At 47.8% G+C, this 25008-nt stretch overlaps 1 protein-coding gene across 4 annotated transcripts in view; it reads right to left on the reverse strand.

The window, feature by feature from the left end:
* Window positions 1-300: 300 nt before the first annotated feature.
* Window positions 301-25008, reverse strand: part of Pak (serine/threonine-protein kinase PAK 3-like protein) — a 39491-nt gene continuing 14783 nt past the window's right edge. For 2 of the 4 annotated variants that reach the window (XM_077698173.1, XM_077698175.1), the window contains exons 5-10: window positions 23478-23551; window positions 22493-22582; window positions 19598-19693; window positions 17482-18118; window positions 15702-16036; window positions 4136-11173 (exon numbers count right to left, since the gene is read on the reverse strand). In XM_077698173.1, the coding sequence (XP_077554299.1) occupies window positions 11090-11173; window positions 15702-16036; window positions 17482-18118; window positions 19598-19693; window positions 22493-22582; window positions 23478-23551 (1316 nt within the window). In that variant the 3' untranslated portion in view covers window positions 4136-11089. The other 2 variants (XR_013322373.1, XR_013322372.1) reach the window with 2 other exon arrangements.

Here is a 25008-nt window from a genome sequence, read left to right on the forward strand (position 1 = left end):
AATGTGATGCTTATTGCCCAGAAGTGAAGTGTTTCTTATTGTTAAGGCAGTGGCGAGCTATCTTCATCCCTTTCTTGTGAAACATACAGGGTATATTTTTGCAAAAGAAAACGATAAATCATTGTTGGAGGGTGCTTCGAACTTTTTTAGGACGGTGGCCTTAACAAAGCCGGACCGGTTTCTTAGCCTTGATTTCAGCTCATTCATGCACCACGATCTCGTTGAACAGGGCATTCTGGCACAGTTCCCACTACACCCAAAGTGGCGAAACAAATTAAAACAAGACACGATCGATGGCCGTCCAATTCCTAGAAAAGTCTTTATTCACTTGGCATTATTGCATACTGTTTTCCGTTACTCCTTAAAGTGAAAAGTCACGCACACACACAAACGGGCACTCACGCACCACGCACGCACTTTCCTCAAGGGGGCCACAAGGTCCGGGAGAAGTACACGTAGAGAGGGGCCCCAGTCAATGCTGTGCGCAGAGTAATCGGGGCGATTGGCTCACCGTTGTGGCGAAGCAAGCTGCGTTATGCGAGGTCGTAGTCGCCCACAATGGTTGTGACAGGATCGGTATAGCGAGAACAGAGCAGTACACAACGCATGCACCCACAAGCGCACGTTGTGATCAAAGGCCTTTCCGGGTACTGTATGTCGAGCACTCACACACACACCAACCCGCGCTCTGAAGCAGGCGTAACTTCACACTCCCAAGAAGAGGTCCACAAGCACGCTACAGAGTCAAAAACGAAAGTCCACTGCCTCCGTATCAACAAGCTTCGTCAATAGCCAGGCTGTAGGGTTACCCAGAAGCAGGGTACGGTTCCAGCTACCCTGACATGAATACCCAACATGCTTGGTAAAACTTCAAGCGCGATTCAACAAGGACGACAGAAAGACGACAAACAGAAGTGCTCGTTTGCCGTCTTTCTGTCGTCCTTGTTGAATTGCACTCTAAGCTTTACCCAATATACACCAACTTGCCCAACAGTGTTCAACCCAACATGTTGACACCACGACTTAACACCAGACGGCACCAGCCTAGTCACAGCGTCCGTACGCCCGAGAGAGAATTAAAAAAGAAATTCCCAACCTCCAGCAAATCGAGCTTGCGCCGTGATCAATCGTTTATCTCCAGTGGACATATTTTTATGCCATACGTAGCTCATGCATGGGCCATTTGGTGCAGCGATTCAGGGAGCAACTTCTACGACCCTCAGTGCTGCGTCAGTCCCCTCAGCCACATTTTTCATCCTCGCACTGCGCACAAGCTGCCCAGCATGGCCGCTGTGCGGATATGCAAGCAAACAGTCCACACACAATGCTGTATAGCCATCACTACTGATGGCACACGGGATGACCAACAAAAGTAAGTGGCCCAAGAGCGCAAGGACAACACCGGCCAGATTGTTTCAACCAGTTCCCAATATCGCCCCTCAATCTCAGTGGAAGCAGAGCAAGGACACAGTGGGCCACACTAACCACACCACTAAATTTCTTCCCGAGGTGTATTTTTACCACTAAGGTACTCCCAATGGGGTACTCCGCGTCAAAAAGGAGTACCACACGCAGAATGAGGGGAAGAATCAAAATCTTGTTTCTGATCACATTCGTTCCGAAATCAACAAGGGCAGCCATCGTGATCGGTTGCCACTCTTTATTTCCTTCCTGCTAGGAGTGAGAGGAAGTCCCACTGCTGCCAGCACCAAAGCACACCCTCCCTCCCTTCCTCACCACCCTTGCATTGCGAGGCCACATCGCGGAAACGGATGCAGACCCCTGGAGGCAGTTTTGCGAGACAAAGAGAAGACATGGCAGCGACCGTTCAACGCTAAATATGTGCACGCACGCAGTCGCACACTCGGGGACTAAAGCTGGCCAGTGTGCAGTCAGGACAATCGTGATGCGGAGCACTATACGCAGTTGGCGGAACACTGATCTATGGCACGATCAAAGCACTCACTCTAAAGTTGCCGCTGAGAACAAGGGTGAACATTGTCGCAGCGCAGAGGAAGAAATCTGGCACACACTCAGCCCTGGCCTAAAAAATTGGTTCGGTCTTTATCGAGCCCATTGTAAACTTGTGTGACCCCAAACTATGTTTCAGTTGCGACCTGCCTTTAAACTTAGCACGAAATGTACCTGCACTGCAAAATAAAGTGCAAGACTCTAATAATTCCCTGCGAAATAAGTTTCTCTGCAGCTGCTTTTCGCTAGAGGCTTCTCCCCTCCTCAACGTTGGGTGTTACTGGGTTCCTGCCACAACTGTCAGCTAGGCTGTCTGTCAATGCTGCTACCTAAGGCCTAAATGTTGCCTGAAGAGACGTGCATGTGTGACTACAGTCTACACAGCCACTCGTGTTTCTTAAAAGCTGAACTCGTGCTCAGAGCAGCCCGTGAAAACATTCATCTCAGTTATGCTGCTCACCGTGTAATGTCCCCTGTCTCATCTCGACGCGGCGTGTCAAAATATGTTACAACCTTTCTGGCTACCAAGGTAGGTTTTCCTTCTCAAACATGCTGTTTGGATTTGCAAAGACATTCTTCTAAGAGCCTGAAGCGAAGAGAGATCTTTACATCGAACACACGTAAGAAGTCAGTTTCGTTTAGGACCTTTGGTTCATTCACGCGATTCAGGCGGTCCCATCAGAACATTCGGGCAATCCAACGGCAACATACAAAAACGGCTGCAAAAGTGCTACAAAACCAGAAACGGTTAGAGATGCTAATCATGCACACGTGTCTGGCAAGACAATAAACATCCTCACCTACACTATCCTGCCCTCTATTTGCACTGTAGCGAATACCTCTGTACAAACTAGTGCACAAAAACAAAGATACGGCAGCAGGCATTCATTCCCCTATAAAGTGAAGCAGTGATTGGATTGGGAAAACTTCTTTGGGGCCTGCGAATGAAGTCCTATTGCTAGGTCTTCATGACTTGGCCAGAGTCGTCACCGCAGATGTAGCCAACCCGGCTAGGGGTCCTCCGCTCCCCGTCACCGGGTAGCGGGGGTCCTCCTGCCTGGCCAGCGCCACGATGACTCGCTGGACAGCCTGGAGTTGAAGATTTTGGTCTTCAGTCCGCACCGCCTCCTCGAAGGCAGGTGGCATCGTTCTTGTGTTTGATTCGTCCGGGTACGCGAGGCAATCCCAGACGATGTGCAAGAAGCGCACAATTTGCCATCAGCAGCGCACACGACTACGACAACAGCACATTCTCCGTACCTAAAGGTGCTGTAGAATTTTACAGATTAGGACATACTATAATTACAAGCTCAGCAAAATAAGCACCTCCATAATTAGTTCGGTGACATAAAACAATGTTATGCTAAAACCAGCAGATCTTGCTAAGCCACTTAACTCAAGCGCAAGCAGTGTTCTCCAGGAAAACTAGCCAACCCGGAATAATGACCCTCAATAATTCAGTTTCCCAAGAATTCCCCAGTCTGGGCAGCTGTTTTTGAGGCACCAAATTATACGTTTTCGAACTTATGACCTCCTTCTTTTATGCTCCTGGATATTAGATGTAGATGCGCTATAAAACCATTAATGTTCAGGTGTAAACGTCAACGCTGGAAAAAAATAATAAAGAAAGAATGTTGGAGCAGTGTACATTATACAATGCCTTCTAATCTGACGGCTGTGAAATTTCTGTCTCATTAAAAGTGACAACCTACAAGCAAAACTGGCAGCAAGCTCTGTAGGAATTCTCCTACCACCTTTTCATGAATGAAGGTGGATAGCCTAAAGCCAAACGTATTATAACACACCTGGCATGAATGTTTAGGGTGTGAACTTAACAATGTCATCACCTGAAACAAAAGGAAACAAACATATTTGTAGTGCACTGAAAACAGCACTATGACATTGCAAACTTGGTGGTGTAAATTCAAGCCGAAAATTTTAGGCTGGAATTCATTAAAATTTTACTTTCGAAGAGACACTGAAGTGAGCGTCGAATTCAATATTTTATGGCTACATCGCGCAGTTCCGCTTGTGCATTTAGCAGAAGCCACCAGCCTTACTTTACTCAAGAAACTTAGGAAAAAACGAAAACGCCCCTTTCCTTTAGACGCTGCCTCAAAAACTACAGCCAGAACGTCACATACCGTATTTTCGTGCGTATAACCCGCACCAAAATGCAAAAATTTCAGGGGCAAAGTAGGGGTGCGGATAATACGCGGGGTTTTATTTTTAGTGCAGCTTCACGGCAATGCGCATTGTGCCGTGAAGCTCCTACACAGCAACATTGACTAAGCCTTCCATGGCAGCGATTGCGCAAAACATACAAGGACAACGAAGAAGAAAGAAGGACGAGCGCACTCTAACCTAGACTGAATTTCATTAGTGAATTGTGACATTTGCCTTGCAGTCAGTGTATTCTAACTGCTAAATACATATACACTTTTTCTGTCTACTTAGTTGCAATCTGCTGCTTGAGCAGTAGCTTTGGTGCAGTCTTTTCTGTGTCAAATGTGCGGGCAACGCGGGGATTTTTTTTCTTCTCCGCCGGGCTGAAAGTGGTGGTACGGATTATATGCAGGGGCGGGTTATACGCGCGGAAATACGGTACGTTTTCAATGCTGCTTGATGCTGCTCAGTATTCAAAATTTTTGCCTTCACGTGTCTCACATTGAACATAGACCTACTGTTCATTCATGTGCACTGTTTGGAGGGTAAACATGCCTGCGATGCAACAATTTCTGTCCACAGACTCGCAATTTTGTCATTATAGTTAAGTCGAAAAAAAAAAACTGGGAAAGTGTCGTACTAATTCGACATTTCGGCCGAACAAAGCAATTAGACGGCGCTTAGAATTTCTCTCAGGCAGGCCCCTTGAATACCTTCAGCCCTTCTCCCCAGCAATGGAAGCAGGCCACATGCCACAATAGGTCAAAAGAGAGAGAGAGAGAGTCTTGCACGAATTATTATGCCCCTTCTTTCACATTGCTTCTATATTTTGAGTAATCTCTTTCAGCTTCCGAGCCAGCTTTGAAATTTCTGGTCTTAGTGTGACGAAGCTACATCCATGGGTTACGAGGCTTGTCATACAGGAGGGCTGCAGATTAATTTTGCCATCTGGAGATCTTTAAAATGCGTCAAAATCTCAGAACACTCATTTGCTTTTTTCGCCTCCATCCGAAAACCGGTCTGCACGGTCGAGATCGATCCTGCACCCCTGGGCTCGGCAGCACTGCGCCTCAGCCCCAACACCATCGTGTTGAGTGAAAGAAACCATAATAATAACAATAATACTTTTCTTGGGTTATGCAACACCTTTTAGATTACATTCTCGGAGTCCTGCCACAACCAATTCTAACAAAAGCAACAAAGACAGTCTCGACTGACGGACAACTTCATTGGTCGCTCCGGAGAAGAACGATTTCAGGGCGAGACTCTGCACGTTCGTCCTTTGTTTAAACAGCTTGCTGAAGCTGCAGCATGGTAAGCACCCACTCATCCCACCTCAACCCAGATGAGAGTTCCAGAGCTAAGGAATTCGCAAGATTCTGGCCACACCCTGAAAGCCTGTACATCTTAGCTTCCATAGCGGTGAAACCACTTTAGATCGCAAAATAAGTGCCACATTTGCCAAAGCATTTCACGCTTCTTTCCAGTGTCTGTGGAGCAACCAATACGACTTTGTTTTGCACTCAAAATTGGCGTCAGTCTTGTAATTAAAGAAAGGCGACCTTCAGTTACACAGACGAAGTGAACTACTAAACCTAAACTTCATTAGAGAAACATGTGTTTCCTTTTTGTAGGGTCCATTAAACCCTGCAAGCACTGAGTGAAACTTTGAATCAATCCAACTTGCTGCTTTCTTTGCCCTAGCCAGTTGGTAGAGCAATGATCTCAGCCCATTATTTACGAATGCACAGAGCCTGTGTGCAAGTGTAATTTGTAAGTGCACGACACCCACAACATTGACGCTGGCCATCCCACTTTGTTCAACCATAGACCGATAAGTGACATAAGAGTCTACGAGGTAAGCATGGAGAAATAAAAACACGGCAGGGTTTCACTGCACCAATCAAATGGTAAGGCTCCAAGCAAACCAGTAAAAAAGAAAAAAACTGAAAAAAACTACAAATGAAGGTCACCGAGATGCGTAAAAAAATGTAAATGACTCATAAAGTAGAACAACCATAACAATGACGATCCCAGTGGCAGAAATGTATTTACAAATCAGGCACGAGTTGTGGCTGTCACAAAAGCTGCCCGTTAAATGGAACACACAAAAAAAAGGAAAAGAACTAACAGTACCAACCACACAACACTGACAACGTCCACCAGAGCTGCCCTTTGCCCACTAAAAAGGTGAAGGTTTCTGTTCAGATAGATCAAACACAGGCTCAAATTGAACAATAAAATCGCCACCAGAAAGTGCTGGAACCAAATTTAAAATAGTCATAGTAGGCAGCTAGAACAGTCAACTCTCGAAAATGAAACAAAAAACAGCAGGCACGCACACATCTACTCACTCAAAAACAGTAAAACACTCAACCGAGAACGTATCTATGCTCATATTTAAAGAACGCCCAAAGACATTGTAAATAAATAACAGTCAGCAAACAAAACTATCCATATGTCTTTATGTTTGCCATTTAAAGCTCCTCCCTTTCGATTCTAAAAGCAGGTTATGTTTTAAAGGGCAGTTAAACACGGCAGTTCCCATTCGAACTACACTGTATAAAGCATAAAAGTGGTCATAAAACTATATCATGTATATATGTATTCAATCTGACAAATAAAAAAAGCATTCGTTGACGTTTCAACGAGCATGCTTCGACAGTCTGCATTTGACAGTTCATAGCTTTGAAGTACACAGCCCGAGGGTTTCCTTTCAACTTAGACTTGTTTTTTTTTCGTTGTACTTGAAACATTGGAATATCTGGCCAGCCAGCAAGCCTGAATGTCTACCTTTCCAGTGTGCTGGCTGGCTCTCAAACGTTGAACAAATCTGCAAGCCTCAAAAAAAAAAAAAAAAAACTAGATTTTCATAAAATGTTTAATATTACGACCTCCAAGGTGTTATTTTAACATCTCTGTGATTTCACAAAAGGAATGACTCGTTGGTGGCTACTTGCGATAAATTGCAAAAAGAAATAATAATCAGCCTATTTTGGAATACGAGTTGGCAAACATCAAAGCTGTATCTAGGACTGCTGCCAGAATGGTAGCAAAAACAGCAGCACTAGAAAATTTTCCTCTACAGACTTCGGGAGGTAGAGTGTACCAAGAGGCCACACCGTACATTGCCTTTGCAACTTGGTGATTCCGTTGTTTATAACTGACTATAAAATCCACCGAATAGAACCGTTAATAAAGTACCAAATTTTTTATAGGGATCAGGATCAGACTTTAACGCTTTGGATATGACCAGACTGACACACCTGTTTCACCACACAAACGCAAGAACGTCTCCTGACATAAATGTGTGTGCCTTAGCATGTACAAGCCATTTAACACGATGGAAAGGCAGACGTCTTGCCGCAATGAGGCCTTGTGCAGTAAGGTGCACCTCGTTGATTAGAAAAAAAAAAAAAAAAGGGAAGGGTAGAACTTAGGTTGATGTACACAAAAACTACTCGAATTTAAAAAGCCTGCTGCACCAAACAAGTGGTACAAACAAACAAACTTCACACACAACTGTCACACAACCCTCGGAAAATGCAGCACACCACATGCCAGCACCTCACTCAGAGCTCAAGCTTACAAGGAAATTAAACGCCAATAAGAAACTTTAAAGTCCCAAACTATGCAGTGATACACCAAAACTTCCAGCAAAATCACTTTTGAATCAAACTAACGCTCTCTTCAAAGCAGTGTATCAACTGATCCTAAAGCAGGCAGACCGGTCATTCGACGACACGTGACACTGATTTCACTTCTCTTCCCGCCAAAAGAGACCGCTCAAAAAGAACAAAAAAGAAGAAAACACAACACAACCTCAGTACAAAGATAGCTGCGCAATACACGCCCCACCAGCAATGCCACCCCAACGCCATCTTTGGTACCGTTCGCATAAGCTAGCAGGCGACTCTGCTGCCAAAGTGTAGAAAAGTGCTCTTACTAACAAAGCTGCTAGCTGACAGAAACGCCGCAAAGAAGTTCACAGGTCGGAAAGGGAAAATGTATATATTAGTGGCCTCCCAGCTGGGGGTAAATAAACAGCAAAGGCCAAACTAGCAAGTTATTAGCATCATTGTACCAACGAAATTGCAAAGTGCAAAAGGCGCGGCCCAATGCAACGACGAACACAACTAAACGAAACGATAGAGGCCATTTACCCGAAAAGGAGGTCACAAAGCCTTCATGTAGCTGCCGTACACCAGAGACTGTCTTTAGTTATGGGAAAAGCTGCAATCTCTGTCGTGGAACCACTTTGGCCACTGTTTTGCCGTCCGTGCCGCACTTGAGGCACCAGCGAGTTCTAAGTGCAGTTCGCTTACAGAGCAGTGGTTTCACTGGGCTAAAAAATGTCTCAGCACTTGAATGCACGGGGTAAGCTGCTAAAACATCACAATAGTAGTAAAAATAAGCAAAACAAGCTGCACTATGCTGAGGAAAGCCTCCTACAGGTCAAAAATGGACAAACAGAAGCCAACCCAGTCACTTCTAGGCGTTTTGAATGCATCCCCTTTCCCTCTGATTACAGGTTGACCCGAGACATATGAAGAGGATGTCAAGCGGCTAGCCCCAGTCTCTTCAGAGCACTCAGTGAGGAATAATGCAAAAACGCCTCGCAATGGGGAACCGAAGATTGCTAACCGGTTGCCCAGTTACAAGCATCCAGAAGGCCCCAGACCTACTTGGCCTGCACTGACAAGGGACATCACCGGCTAAAGGCAGTAGCCTACTGACAAGGGCTGATATGCCAGGGATCCCTGGGTGGACACTACCGGACTTCTACGGAAAAGGCACTACTACCGGTGGAGTCGGAGAGAAGTGCGTGACCAGCAAATGTCCGAAGACGATTCTGAGCCACTGCAGTCATGAAATCATGGTCGTGAACCAGGAAAACAAACCCCGGTTGCTCCTTTCCTTGCCGAGTATTGACCACATAGGCTTCTTTGGCCACTTTGCGTATATCCGGCATCATTCAGAAACCTCAAACAGAAATTTTCCCGCATTCATCACACTCTTCTTGCTCCTGCCTCTTGGTAGCCTCGTGTTCTTTTTTTTTTTTTTGTCATTCCTTCAGCCAGCCCTGCCTTTTTCAGAAAGCTGATAAGAGTCAGTGCGAAGGTATGCAGGCAAGAAGCACAACTTAGGGACGCCTGATGCAAACCACACAATCGACATTCACACAGACCGACAGACCACTGCAAGATCTGCTCTGTCACATCAAGAGTGGTAAAACTGTACCAGTCGATCGAGTCAAACACTACGGCAGCCCCACTCTGCGATCACACACACACACTTAGCACTGAGGTTCGGTGCCCACTGAAGAAGGGGAAACGGGCCCCACACAGCGCCAATCACAGCTCCAGGGCTTAGCCAAGAAACTCGCTAAGAGGCTGCAACCTATGGCACAGAGCCTCCTACATCCCCATGGCCTGAACACCTTGGTTCACCTTTGGCCCACCTACCAAACGGTAGTTTGAACTGCAGTGCACTCTACAAAGCATTCTGTGGTTGTGCTTCGCAGCTAGATCACATCCAAGAAGCACACCTTACAACGTCGACCTTTCCCTCTTTTCTTTTCTTTTCACATTATGCTCCTGATCACTGGAAAACTGTTTCGGGCGCTTTCCTCCCCTGCAAAAAGACACGTATTCCACCTCGGCTGATCCTTTGATATCCCCTTGCAGACTACTAATTAATCGCGGAAGAATCGGCGAGAATGTCTACACAAGTTCCCGTCAGACACTAATCAGTCCAGCACACTTTGTGGACCAGGTGAAACACGGTGTAGTGGTCTGCCTCTTTCCTAGACAGATCCCCCGAGAACCTTTAACACACGTTTCATTGTTTGGCCATTACACTTCAGGTGAATCTATGGGACAGACGAGCGGGGTACCAGACGTTCTTCCGAGGCATTCACTGTTCCACTAGGCTGAAGACATCCTCACCAGCATCTTAGCAAGAATTAATGACGATTGACGGCAGCGCCATAGTTGGAAGTAACCCCCCACAGCCGCACAAACAAGCCAAGGGTAACAGCTGCTGTGTTTGAGAACTTGTCGCATCACACTAGTGGCTGCATCCTCTGTCGAACAGTTCAGCGGTGTGGAAGAAGAAACGAATTACACCAGCCTTGATTGAGAACACCCTTTTGGGACGCAGACGCCTCACATAAGGAAGAACTAAATTTCCCTGCTTTGCAACTGCAAAAGGCAGTGGTTGCGTGTGGGATCCATCCTTCCCCTTCACAGCAACCCTCCATGCATTAGGGTGGCACCTAATCCTGTTTGCTCATTCTGCTTCACCCACCCACCTCGCGGATTCGCAGCTACGGGGTACAAGCACAAATCTCACCCCTTTTAACGGCCTTTCGCCATTCACCTATGCCTTTCGGGTACCGGCAAGTGCGAGTGCTTGTAAATGCGATTGAAGCTAAGTGCTTGACTGGCGCCTAGGGCTCTCTCCCTGCACGGTTGCAGCGCAATAAGCCTTTGTGATTTGCAGGGCCAACCAACTTTGCCTGAGATCTCTCCACAACCTGCCACGCATGGAGCTGCGCGGTTTTGTAACTTTCTACGGCAGCGTCCGAGTGGCACACAGAGCTTTCACACCCGGGCCAACGACTCCTTCCGGGAAACGGCACACTCACAGAGAGAAGGCATCGTCCGTGCAAGCGCGGATGCTCCTCCGGCACTCTGCAGGAGTCTTCGCAGTGGCTGGCTGCTGCAAGGCGTCTCTCCTCCTCTCCTACTCAAGCGCGCGGGAGGCAACCGTTGTGGCCAACAGTTGCCGGCCTGATGATCATTAACGACCACAGGTCGCACACGTGCGCGTTGTTCAGCACTGGCCATTCATCTGACCGCACACGTCGGCCACCGTGGTGGTGGTGGGGGCAGGTGATGACCACACTGTTCTGCTCCTCTTTTCCCCCATGGCAGCAGTCTTCTCCCCCTCAGTGGCTCTTGGCGGCCTCCTTGGCGGCGACAATCAGCGGGTGAAGGCTGGTCAGTGGCCGTGCCAGCTTCAGAAACGGGTGCTGCAAAGGAGGAAGACAAAGTTGCTTAAAAGGAGGGCGTTCACACACCTTCTTCCCCCTGGAGCCTCGTCCTTGACAAATTAATTGGCAGTCGTCAACCACAGCACAAAGGATGAAAAAAGTGGCGCCACATATCTGCTCACTTTGCTGCAAATGTTGTCGAAAGATGACAGTCTTCTGCCACTGCTGCCACGGATGTGCCTGTCTGGGTTGCGGGGAAAGGACGTAGTCCTACATCAAGAATTTTCTGTCAGATAGAACTGCCATCATTAAAATTGGCTACATCCAATCTTCCCCCATACAATGTGGCAGTCGTGGCACACCACAAGGGGCAGTGCTATCGCCCCTACTTTTCAACATAGCCATGATAGGCCTTCCCAGACAATTAGAGAAAATCGCCAACATTAAGCATGCCCTGTATGCAGAACATATCATGATCTGGATTGGCAGAGCTTTTCCCGGTGCTATGTAGGACAGCCTCCAAATGGCAGCAGACGCCATTTACACCTATGCCAGCCGATGTGGTTTAGCTTGTGCCCCGCAAAAATCAGAACTCATCATAGTACAAAAATGCTGGCGGGACCCTTCAGATAACATCAAAATATGGCTTGAGGGCCTACTCATCAAACCGACATCCTCAATCAAGATATTAGGAATGACGTACCAGGAAATCTGCAAAAAAAAAAAACCCTGCTCCTCAACAGGCTTCAAGAAAACAGGGCTCAAATTGTTCGGATGCTGCATAGGATGGTGAAAAGGAGCCATGGACGAAAAGAAAACGACATGGTCCGTCTTGTGCAGGCCTTAGTCGTCTCCAGAATTGTTTACGTGGCTCCTTATGTGGTTCTGGGGACATCGGAGCGTGAAAAGCTAGACGTCATTCTTAGAAAGGCATACAAACCTTTCCTACGAGCCCCTCTAAAGTTCGCCTCACAGCTTTGGGACTGCACAACACCATCGACGAGCTAGCTCATAGAGGCCCACCTAACGGCACAGAAAGTAAGACTTGGAGCAAGCACAATGGGAAGGGAAATGCTAGCTACGCTTGGCTACACGGCGCCTCACATCACGGAAAACGCAGTGGACATCCCGCCTGAAATAAAGACCAGAACCAGAATTCTTGTCTGTCCAATACCCCGGAATACCTCCCCTCAACATCATGAGGGAAGCCGCATAGCAAGAGCTACTGCGCTAGAAAAACTGTACGGAGGACAAGACCACATCGCTTATACTAATGTGGTGGAATAAGCGAGGTACGGGGTAAGGTCGACGGCCGTTACCCCCGGAACTGACCTCATTTCCACTCTGACGCTTCAGCTGTCTAACACTAGGAAGGCTGAAGAGACGGCTATCGCTATTGCCCTCTCCTAGACAAAGGCCACAGTAATTATTACGGACAGTCAAGCTGCCTGCCGAGCATACCAATAAGGTAGGATTTCAAGAAAAGCGCTTCGGGTTCCCCTTCCACGACCCCCACAGAGGCAGGTCAGATTCATTTGGACCACGGCCCACTCTGCTCTCTGCAGCCACCAGATGGAACACATCCTGGACCGAGAACTCGCCCACCAGGCACCGCAAGAAGAGTCGGAGCGGACCTGGCAACCGCTTCTCACATACACCGACATCACCCAACATTACCGACTAGTGAGACAACTCTATCCAGCAGTCCCTGATTAGGTCACGAAAGAACAGGAAGTCGTCCTGAGACAACTGCAGACTAATAGGTGCCCCAACAAGACTACACCCAGCAAGACTACACACCATCCATCCTACTATCAATGATCCTCTATGTAGTCATTGCCAAGCCCCAGGCACACTACCATATTGTCTGGGAATGCCAACTAAACACAAATATTCCCCCCCTCCCCAACACCTCACGCGTGCAGTGAAAGAGTGCGCTGGCCAGCTCCTGTCCTGAAACGCAGCTTTTGCTAGTGGAAAGGGTGAAGACAGCCGGGCGTACCAACGCAGTATTGGATTGAAGACCCCAACCAACCAACCCCACACCCACACCCACCCACCCACCCACACCCACCCACCCGCACGCACGCACTCTCTCTTCTCTCTCTCTCTCTCTCTGATGTTTTGTAATGGCCCCATTAAGCTGAGAAACTCCCTAATGTTACCATTTTTCCCCTACAGGTTTATCAAGAATTCCCTGCAAATTTCCCTGCACTCTCTTTTTGCAGCTGATAGATCTTTACTTCGATTCCTGCTTGGTTTTGGGCGTTAGCCAGCGCCACCTATGTCTACATTACGTAGCCTTCTGGACACAGGTACCGTACAGAGAATCAGAGTTCCAGCGTGAACTAAATTCCACTACTCAGCAGCATTTTACTATGCATTTCACGTTTCTTACCAAACAGCAAGCTTCATTTGCACGCTACAGCTCTAAGTTAAAACTGCCCGTATGAAAAAGAATGACGCTGTTTGGTAATTGAGGTAATTTTAGCTCAGTGCTAGGACTGCTGGCGCCATCTGTGGTTGACAGCATGCAGACTGGGGCACACCCGAATACTTTTTTTGCGCATTGATCAGAAATACACACAAACAGGCTTCAGCCCTTCAGCTGCTGCTGCTTGACGCTTTACTAGCTGTATCTTGTGGAGTGTTCTTTCCTCAATACTCCCTCCTGTCTAATGAACCAGATTGGAGGCGGCCTTGGATGCCTGTGGCTTGCCAGGACACGACTGCAGATACTTTAACATAAATCCGACGAAGTGTTAAGGAAACTTTTTAAAAGAAAACCAAGTAATAAATGATGCGAGGTCTGGTTTACAGACATGACCGTAACAAGTTTCTAGGGTGCACGAAACCAAAAAGAAGCAGAAGAGAGCCAAAAAATTGCATGAGCCCCTATCAGCCACCCAGCGCTCATCCCATAAACGCCGCGGAGAAGCTGCGGCAGGTGGGGCAGCCATCACGAAGCTCGAGGTGTGTAGAGGAGCAGGAAACTGTCACTGTCATTGAAAAAAAAAATTTGGTAGGCACACTGGTTAGTGGCCAAGACACGAACGCCTAGCAAAGCTGCGTGTTGTCAGAATGAACGGTCGGACAGGTATAGAGAACGATCTCGGGGAGAAATGTCAATGCCCATTCTCATTCCAGCCTCCCTTCAGTTGCAGGGTCCGCCTGTTCCACACTCAGTGCTTCTTCACTGCGCTGCACTGATGCCAAGAATAGCCACATCACCTGAACTAGATGTGATGTCCTAGGCGGGAGCAACACCAGTAGTGAGGTACCTTCCTGTCATGATGCCGCTTTCGACTGTGGCATCGCACTTGCCATTGACCCCCTCACCGTTACATACGTAACGATTAAGGCCACGTCAATACGGACACACAGGCAGCAACACGTCGCTTATACCACAGGGGTCAATTCTTCAGCCAGAGACCGTTCGACGTCTTCGCCACATTCTTATTCGGGAGCCTGTTTATCTGTGCTACCCAATGGGGTCACGTGACGGACACGGCAAAGTCATTACACACACGCACAGGTACGCTACACCCGCATTCACGTCAGACACTTCTGGCTTCACTCTAGAGTTAGTGCTTGCTGTTAAGTTGTGTTCCCCTACACAGCTGGAATAACTCAAAAACTGTGCGAGGCAGGACAACCCCAATTTGGGACAAAGGGTCGGGCCATGCTCTGCACAGAGTTTGAAAATACACCCCCTTTGAGTTCTGTTGTCGACACTGACAGGGTCACAAACAAAAAGAAAGGCCGCGAATCTGCTCCTTTTGTTGCAAATGTCGATGAAAGACGATAGTCGACTGGCGCCCCTGGCAAGTAAATGGCTCCCTTCTCTTTTGAGCTAACCTCTCAAGCTGGTCCTCTGCCATCTCGTTCCTCCTTAGATAACACGCTAGAGGTTTGCTCAAGTCAATTTAAATCTGCCGCATTCCACTGCTCTAGGCCGGGTGCCTCAATGCCAGCACTGCCGTACGGCAGAGACGTGCGCGAATCGAGGCACCCTACTACAACATTTATAGAAACATGTTGGCCTACCCCACGAGCATTCCAAGCGGAACGTGGAACCTATCTAGTGGAACCTTTCCTTACTGTTGCCGTTTGCTTTCTTAACAAAATACCACCAGGAACTATGGTGCCGCCGGCAGCAGCAGGCGCCGATTTTCTGCAGTTGATGTAATATTTCATTTGCTATCGCGAAAACCAAGCATTCATAATTTTTTTAATAAAGGAACACTTCAAATATCACTTATGTATTGATCTGCTGCCTTATATTTGCATACTGTCTTGTTTTTGTTCAACAGTGTTGACAAGTATGAACACTGACACCGGACTTAAACGTTTAGATTTGGCTGTGGGTATATAAGACTATTGCACAGCTTCTGTTTCACTATGGTGGGGTGGCTGAATCGAGTGACAGAGAAACAGACAGACAGACTGAAATTTCTGCCTTTAAGTAGCCCAAGAATGATTATCGCCTTTAAAATCGAAAGCTCGAGACAGGAGGAGAGCGGAGCAGAGGAGAGAGAGGGGAAGGGCAAGGTCGAGGCGCCCCCACCTTGAGCAGCTCGGAGGCCGAGTAGCGGCGGTCGACGTCCACCTCGAGGCAGCGGTCGAGCATGTCCTGGAAGACGGCGGAGAGCTTGTCGCGCTCCTTGATCTCGGGCTTGCCGTTGGTGGCGATGAGGTAGAGGGCGCGCAGGGGGTTCTCGTTGAGGTAGGGGGGCTCGCCCTCCACCATCTCGATGGCCATCACCCCCAGGGACCAGACGTCCACCTTGGGGCCGTACTGCTTGCGCGTCACCACCTCGGGGGCCATCCAGTACGGGGTGCCCACCATGGTGGTGCGCTTGCTCTGCTCCGGCGAGATCTGTGCGCAGAAGCCAAAGTCCGCTGCGCACGCAAGGCAGAGGAGGGATCGTTAGACAAGATGTAAACGTACACTGGGCCCATCCATCTCTAGCCTGCACCAAATGGGCCAGTTTAGAGCCTTCGGCTCTAATTTGCTTGCCTTCCATTATTCTCAGTGTACCTGTGGGCTCCCAAGTAACGCCTGGCCTTACGGGCTCCTCAATACACAAATAAGTTGTGGCCACTGGTACTGGCAAGGAAACTGACACAGAGCAGTGGGGCAGGTAGCAATCTAGGTGGCACCACTGCCTCAGCCAGCCAGATAATACAGGAACGATAACAGGGCAAAGAGGCTGCATACAACAAGCAAAGCAGCCAGGGGGGACTATGCAGGATATCAGGCTAATTCAATAACGACTCATCAGAGAACTGTACGAGACAACCCTGTAAGTTAATGCTGTGGTTCAGCTTCACCACAGAAACAAATCTATGCCACCAACAAATAAGATCTGGCAAGTGACTGCAGCATACCGACCACTTGATTCGAAATGGTGAGGCACTTTTTACTAAGCAGTGATTGCAAAAACATTACTGTCCTATTGAAAAACATGTGCTTACACTGTCATCATTTTTTTCTCTTTGCGTGTTTTGCTTCTCTCAGTTACTAAAATTGGGACATACCTGTGCTCTCATTGACAAGAAAAATCATGCACCTCTCCATCTAAAGACGATGATGGTTGAACACAAAGCTTTCTCGAGATGAATTCTTTGGTTGGCCAATCGCACACTGCAAGTATGTGCTACTCTGGAGGTACACACCGCTTTTCTGGAATACCCACAGCAACTCTCGGGTGTGCACTCCGTAGGCGTAATGTTTGGGTTTGGGGTGTACGGCGAGAATCGTTACCTGCTGCCGGGCGTTCAGTGAGCAATTTTTTTAGTGGATGCCAGACTGAGGTGTTACACCTCAAGATGCGAGGCCTAACATCCTAAACCTCAAAATGGCAAGTTAGGCCTAATGTCTTGCGGCAACAACCTTATGGCATGCGGAGCAACACCAATCATCTCTCTTTGGTTGTCGTCGAAGTTTTCCAAATCACTTTGAACACGTCAAAATGGAGCAATCGGATAGATGTGGCTTCATAACGCTAGGGAACCAGGTTCGATTTCAGCCACCGGAGGCGTTTTGTTCTTTCACTTCACCCACGATCATTCATCATCACCATCAGAGAAAGGTGGCTTTCCTGCAGGGCATATTGGTGTACAACGGTATCAGTGTGGACACTAAAGCTTCGCTTTAAAGCTGGACATTTAGCCAGAACGTACTTTGCTACTCCTACAATTGCCGCTTCTTTAACTGCATGCTCAAATTACCTCCGTAGACCTCAGTACAGGTCTCTAACACATGCTATAAGTTGAAGTCATAAAATGGCCCCGCATCTTCCCCAAAAGAAGGAAAGAGAAGGGACAACACGGAGGTCACGCACTGAGCTTGACGCTGCCGTCCATGCCCAGCAGGATGTTGTCGCTCTTGATGTCCCGGTGGATGACGTGGTTGCGGTGCAGGAACTCCAGGGCCTGCAGCACCTCGCGGCACACGGCGGCGATCTGGCCCTCGTCCATGCAGGTCTCGGTGACCACGTCCGTGAGCGAGCCCCCCGCCAGGTACTCCATGACCACCCATAGCTCCCCCTCGCCCACCAGGTAGGAGTCGAGGTAGTTGACCACGTTGGGGTGCTTGTTCTCGCGCATCACCAGGATCTCGTTGATGATGAGCTCCTTCTTGGGCTGCTGTGACAGGTTCATCTGCTTGATGGCCACCTCCGTGCCCGTCGAGGTCTCGATGGCCGTGAACACCGTGCCGGAGGCCCCCTGCCCAATCTTCTCCATCTTGGTGTACTTGCGGTTGGGGTCGCCCACCGACACAATGCTGCGCAGCTTCTCCATGATCTCCTCGTCGCTCATCTTCTTCTTGCGCGCACGCGTGGGCACGGCGGCCGCAGCGGCCACCGTGGTGGCCGCAGCGCTGCTGTTGTTGTTGGCGATGTCCCGCGCGTCATAGCCCAGAACCGTGGAGGCCCCGTTCTTGTTGTCCTCTTCCTCCTCCTCGATGGGCTTGGTGTACTGCGACAACCACGACAGGGGAGAGTGAGTGCGTGACACTGGTTGCGGTGCATGTCTGCCCGGCATTTTCCCAACAGCCACGACTCGTTTTCGAAACGTTTATACTGTGGGAAGCCTAAAGAGCAGAAGAAACCGGAGCAAAGCTTAGGCTCAGCCGTAGTCACTTCTGGCGTACCACAGGGTTCCATCCTTGGGCCGCTGCTGTTTATTTAGATTAATGATGTCGCACAGGCCATTAAGGACACACTGGTGAAATTGCAACTGTACGCTGGCTGCTGTTTATTTAGATTAATGATGTCGCACAGGCCATTAAGGACACACTAGTGAAATTGCAACTGTACGCTGACAACTGTGTGCTTTATGCCAGTTTAAATAACACACGTGATCACAAGGCTCTGAACTGTATTTCTGTACTTTTGCGGTTGGAGCAACACACGGCAGATGAATATTAATTAACAAAGAATTGTACAAACGACATTTACCAATAAAAAGCAGTGCTAAGTTTCTGTTATAGTACAAACCGGCACCATTGAAATTCTTTGAATACCTTCAAATATCTCAGAATCACGTTCACTCCTAACCTAAAGTGGCACTTTCACATCGGCACAATTTGTGCTACGCACTTACAAAGCTGGGATACTTAAAACAAACTTTACCCACGACTCCAAATTAACTGCCCATAAATCCTTCGTCAGACCATTACTAAAATACACCTCAGTGGTATGGTCACACTACACTGCACTCGACATAAGAAAGCTCGAGGTCATGCAGAAGAAAACAACATGGTTCATTTTCCGTCGATATGACCACAATTTCTCTCCCTCATCTCACGCATGCAAATTAGGAATAAAACCCCTGGCTCATCAGCACGCGCTTGAGCACATCACTCTCCTACATAACCTTTTACATGGCCACAGCTGCATTCAAGCACAGATTTCTTTTAGTCGTTCCACTGGGCATGCCATGCATCAATCTCACCTACTTTTTATTATTCCTTTCCATTCATTTTTAAATTCCTTCAAGTAGTCTTCTTTTCCATGTGTTGTTGGTATGCGGAACAACCTACACATGGTTCCATGCGGGAAAAACCAAGTAAACAGTCTGTAAAAGAATAAACTAACCACGCTTTATGACACGTCTCAAATACATTGTACGTTCGATTACCCACTCCTGCTATGTCTTGTGTACCAAGACAGCAGTACGTGTAAATAAAATAAATAAATTATCTTGCACAGCTTTGAGAACTCCTCAGGGTCAACACTAATGGTTGATGCTTGGCCCCCCACCTGCAAATCAAACTGCCTTTCCCCAAAGCACATGTGGTGGCTTTCCTTTGGCAACTTTGAGCATACTACGGCAGATCTGACAGCTGCAAGCTTCCAATTTCCCAGCCTTGCCAGTGGAATGGCCCCTTTAACAATGAACTGCAATGGAACGCAAAGGGAGGCAGCAGAGAGAGAGGAGGCAGAGGGCACTCACGATGGACTTGGTCTTGTCGGGTCGTGTGGCGATGGGGGGTGGGGGTCCCGGTTCATCCTCCTCTTCCTCGGGAGAAGACGGCGGCTCCTGCTGGGACTGCAGGCGAGGGGAGGAACGGAACATGAGGAGAGCACGGGTATGCTAAACAGTGAACACGGCATGTGCCTGCTCCAAGCCATTGGGCAACTTCACTCCAGCTAAGAGGTCGGCTACCCCTTTCTCGAGATTGGAAGTACGCTACCCTTTGCCCATTACACAGGTTTCTGAAACGACGAGAAATAAGGCCCAACAAAACCCAGACTTGCAAAATGCTGCGATGATCCGTGCCAGGGGTTGCTAATTTTTGAAGATGTGATATGTGAAACCGCGTTGTGTCACCCCCAATAGGACTAGTGCCCCTCTTCAACATCACCTCCATGACATGGCGTGTGTGCGAGAGCAGATTTTATTCCTCTCTTTTTTCCTGTTGCAAGAGAAAAGTGTCACGCGTTTTTTGCAAGTCCAAGTTCTCTTTGCAGATACAGCCCAACTCCGCTCAACTGAATTTATAGTGCATGGGTAAAACTAAGTTTCCACGGAAACTTCACTGGTCGTGACTTCGACAAACAACTACAGTGAAAGCCCGGTTATATGCCCCCGGGTTTCACGACGGACTAATTGAGTCCCGGCACAGTCCCTACAGAAATGATGCTTTAAAAACCTAAGTTATCCGACGCGACGAAGCGCGCGCCCGACCTGCGGACGAAATGAAAGTGCTGCCGGCCTGGACCTCATGCCCACTCAATTAGTTCTCTCCGCCATAGCTTTCTTTTCCATCTCATCTTTCGTTTCCCTCCCTCCAGCAGCCACCTGCTCCCCTGCACAATCGCTTTCCCCCTCTCCTCGCTTGTGTCTCTTCTTGTTGCGCAGTTGTGCAGGTGCTCCTTTCCCCGACTCAGTAGTCAATCTCCAACGAGGTTTATGCTGGTTAGGCTTACACATGTGTTTGCTGTGAACATGTTTGCCATGATTCGCACTGGCTAACAGGAATCGTGGCAGTAGACTCCGGTACATGGTTTTTGTTTAATTGCTTGTATTCACTGGCGAGGCGCGCATGCAGGCAACCGTGTGAGTGCGCCTTCACTCGCTACATCGGGCTCCGCGGGATGGCGGTACTTGTCCGTGCTAAGCACATGACTATGTTGCACGTTAACAAACTCTACCTCACCGATCGCAAAGTATTGCCTGGAGTCCAATGTGAGTGCGATTAGTAACATCTCTGTTGACACCACCGTTGAGAATCGGGTTGGAACAGAGCAGACAACGCGCGCCAGTGTTTTTTTTTTTTTCTTCGGCATGCGGGTGCAATGCCCAAGCCGCGCCATGTCCGTGGCGCATCGGCCATGACTGTGGCCGTTTGCAGTGTTGCCAAGTAAAGAAATTGAGAGCTAAACTTTTCAACGAATACCACCTATACAGCGTGACTGGCATCTGTACTGCATTATTTTTTTCTCATTTACTTTTTCGAGAAATAAATTTTACAATCAATACTCAATTAGATATTCAGTTTTTGTTCCCAATTTGATTCCATATTTGATTCGGAAGCTACTATTTGGTGTTCGCACACCACTAATTAAAACTTGTTAGAGCGTCACTTCCAAGCAATCGCGCCACGCGAGTTGTTTCTTCTCTGATAGAAGTGCCACTAAATGATCGACACTCAGTCAGCTGCACAACCCTGACAAGCAATTGGCTTTCAGTGATAAGTTACGCAACGACATCCCCAACACATGCCACAGAGGAGATTCTTACAATAGATATACAAACCACCTCGAGTGCCATTCTTGGTACTAACGCATCACGAGTGCCGTCTTCCACTGAAGACGAACACTGTGCTGAGCATTTTTTGTGACCTCACAATCATTCAGGAAACTTCCACTTTTTACTTCCCGAAGACACCTAAAGAGCACTTCCTTCGCAGCTATACAAGGTTTTCAACCTCCAATCTGTGCTGCTTTTTTCAATCCAGGACCTTGAAAACTGTATACCGATTTTTTGGTGTATAATTCGCAGTTTTTTTCTTCAATTTTCGCTCGTGCGTCTTACCCACCGACTTATGTATGTGACTTATGTATGGAATAAATCTGGTACATGGCAGCCAGCGTGTGGTCCGCGCTCGAAAAGCGAAAAGGTGCCTGTGTGCTGCGTGATGTCAGCGTACGTTAAGGTCTAAATGAATGAATTATTTGTTAGCGAGTCGGAGGAAAAAGGGTTCGATGTTTTTGCCTAAACGCCGTCTTCAAGTACATTACATGCCATCTGTGTGTATCAATAAACCATTTTTTGAGAAGTTCTGTCTAGACTTTTAATGGTACATGCACATGTGTAGCAGTGCTTACCAGGCGATGCGTTCAGAGGCGGCGGCTGCTGCAACCATGTACTTCCGCCGCACTTTCTAACAAACTGATCCTCTATGAGTTTACCTGATTAACAAGTGCGTTTGTACACTGGTGTGTCTCATACACCGGTGCGACTTATATATGTTTTTTTTTTTTGAAAAAACTGTCACTTTGAGGACTAATACAAAAGTGTGACTTATAGACCGGAAAATACGGTACTTATGCTGTATGTCTAGTATATCCCTTGTTCTTCCTTCTGCATGCTTGCAGATTGCAATATGCCTCGTTGTACTATGTTATGTGCACTTCCGCCTTGGCAGTCAAAAGGCCGCGAGCAGTATCGAACAAATGCAAGACACTTAAACACCATTAGTACCCGAAACCAGGGAGCAAATACATATCTGTCAGTTAAGTCAACACTGCAGTTTTCTCAATGAATCGAACCAGCAGCTCCTCACCACTTTCTGCCACAAAAGCCGAGAAAGAGAAACGGGTGGGGTGGTGGGGTCCCACTGACCTTATAGATGATTTTTTCGGGGACATTCCTCCGGGGGTCGTGTGGCGACAAGAACTTGGGCGCATTCTCCGGCTCAGATATGCTGTCCTCCTGCATAGGCATTTAAACAAAAAGGCGGTCAGAAGGCGGTCAGAAGTCAGAACGGAACCAAGCCATGCACTCCGAGACGATGACACTCTGCTGGTATTTGCAACCTATGCCTTCTATGCAGCTCTTTCTCCTTGATGATAGGCGCATTGTTGAATTTGGCTTGCTCACTGTCACACTGGAAGTCTCAAAAAAGTCTTTGAGACTTCGTTACACAATTGTTACATTTGTTACACAATAAATTGTGGAGCGTTGGGCTGCACCCATAAACTACAGAATGAAATGTGTGAGGCTGATGTGCATGTTATGGATGTAAACCTCTGCATGTAAATTTACTCACTCTTTATTAATATTGTTAGCCCATATTGGCAGTAAATGTACTGCCACTCAACGAGAGCCACTGATAATAAACAAACTCCCTAAAAATTTCCTAAAATGTTCTGCACATGAAAGCGTGCACACAATCAGTACTGCATAACTGTTGCACTGGTCATTTTGCACGAATACTGGCAGCATCGCACAACCTCTTAAAACAATCTGTGTTACCACGACGTATCTTGGGAGGGTTCAAGGGCGTCTCACATTGTGGCGCTTCCAAGACCTTCCTAGTGCACAATGATGTCAATTACGTTTCTCTCTTCCTCATTTTCTGCCTGATGACGCAATGCTAGTTTTGATGTTCCGCATCAATGCCAACTGTGATGCCAAAGTGCTAATTTGCTCCTACAGCCATCGCTAATCATCTTTAATGTTTGCTCTATGCACAAAGTGAGCTTGTGCTCACTTTTTAGTTTTTCTAATTCTAGTAGCATACTGCATTACAAGCACCACCGCTTAACTTTTCTTTTGTGTGAAGTTTCTACCCCTTCTTCCCTCTCTTCCCCTCCCTCAAACTCACCGAGGTGGATGATCCGATCACCGTCGTCGCAACAGCATACTTGTCTCCCAAGTAACTCGGCCGGGGTGAAGGGTCTGTAGGACACGAGCGGGTGAGAAGGGAGCACACATGGTGTATACAGACGCCACTGGTGTTGGCGTGGTGTGGTATAACGAGACTGTTTGCAAACACAGAGGCCAAACAAGTGTGGTTTAATGTTAACACAGCAGGGGCGAATTTAAACGGTGGATGCAGTGAACGTACACTTTGCACCTTTCCTCTGACAGAAAGGGAGGCGCACAACGACACCCTTCCCCTTCGCAAGTTCTTGTTGGACTGGCCAAGCGCTGCCCCAAGCTATGGCAAGGGCTTCGCCATCTGGCTGGGGTAAAATCGCCCGACTGCAAAGGGACGGGGGAAAGACAAACCCTGCAGCTACCCATTTTTCCTCTCCTGGCCCCTATCTGTCCTCTGTCCCTGCCACACCCAACTAAATCAGGGTTCCCGAATCGTCTGTTAGCAGTACTGAATTTGTTCGCATTCCACAAATGCCACAACATATTAAGGGTTCAGGGCATACACACGGTTGTTTTCTTTTTTATCCCAAATGCGATGTGGCTAGGCAAGCTACCGCATTTCCACCCGTATAATCCGCACAAAAAATGCGAAAATTTCGGTAGCAAAGTACGGGTGCGGAAAATATGCGGGGGTTTTTTCTTTAGTGCAGCTTCACAGCAATGCGCGTTGTGGTGTGAAGCTCCTACACAGTAACCCTGACTAAGACTTCCACGGCAGCGATTGCGCCAAACATACAAGGACAAGGAAGAATAAACAAGGATGCACGCACTTTAACAACTGAATTTTATTAGTGAATTGTGACTTTCGCCTCGCAGTCAGTGTAATCTGCTTGCTACAATTATGCTTTTTCTGTCTGCATAGTATGTGATGTGTTGCTTGAGCAGTAGCTTCGTTGCAGCCTTTCCTGTATCAAATGTGCGGGCAATACGCAAGGATTTTTTTTCTTTTCCGCCGAGCTGAAAGTGGGGGTGCGAATTATATGCAGGGGCGGGTTATACACGCAAAAATACGGTACATCTACGGCCTAAAGATGTCGCCACTTGCGTCAAAAGCAAAGTTTGTGCAGTTACACAACACACACCTTTCAACTCTGGCGTAGCAGCTATTTATTTACTTATCCGATACCCACAGCGCCACGGGCATTGCACTGGGTTCCAATGAGTGCAGAGTTTGAAGCAGAGGGTAAAGCTGTGCGAGATGTGAGAACATGCTCTGGCATGAGAAGAACTTGAGAAAAGAAGAAGAAAGGAGAGTGATGACCATGCCAATAGCAAGACAGGAGCGCAGAGGAAGACTGCAACAGATCATGACGGTGGTTAGCATCGGACGGCAGGGTAAGATGAGGGTGAAGACACTGTGGACAGCATGCTGGCCAGAAGAAAAAACAGGCAAAAAAGGGGGTAAAAAAAAAACGAAGAGAGAGAAAGAGAGACGATGTTGGCAGAGGTGTTACGTACGTGAGATCTGCCACAGC

The sequence above is a fragment of the Haemaphysalis longicornis genome, unplaced genomic scaffold, assembly GCF_048455015.1.
Source record: "Haemaphysalis longicornis isolate Haplotype H1 unplaced genomic scaffold, Haemaphysalis longicornis Haplotype H1 scaffold_2, whole genome shotgun sequence".
Classification (NCBI taxonomy): domain Eukaryota; kingdom Metazoa; phylum Arthropoda; class Arachnida; order Ixodida; family Ixodidae; genus Haemaphysalis; species Haemaphysalis longicornis.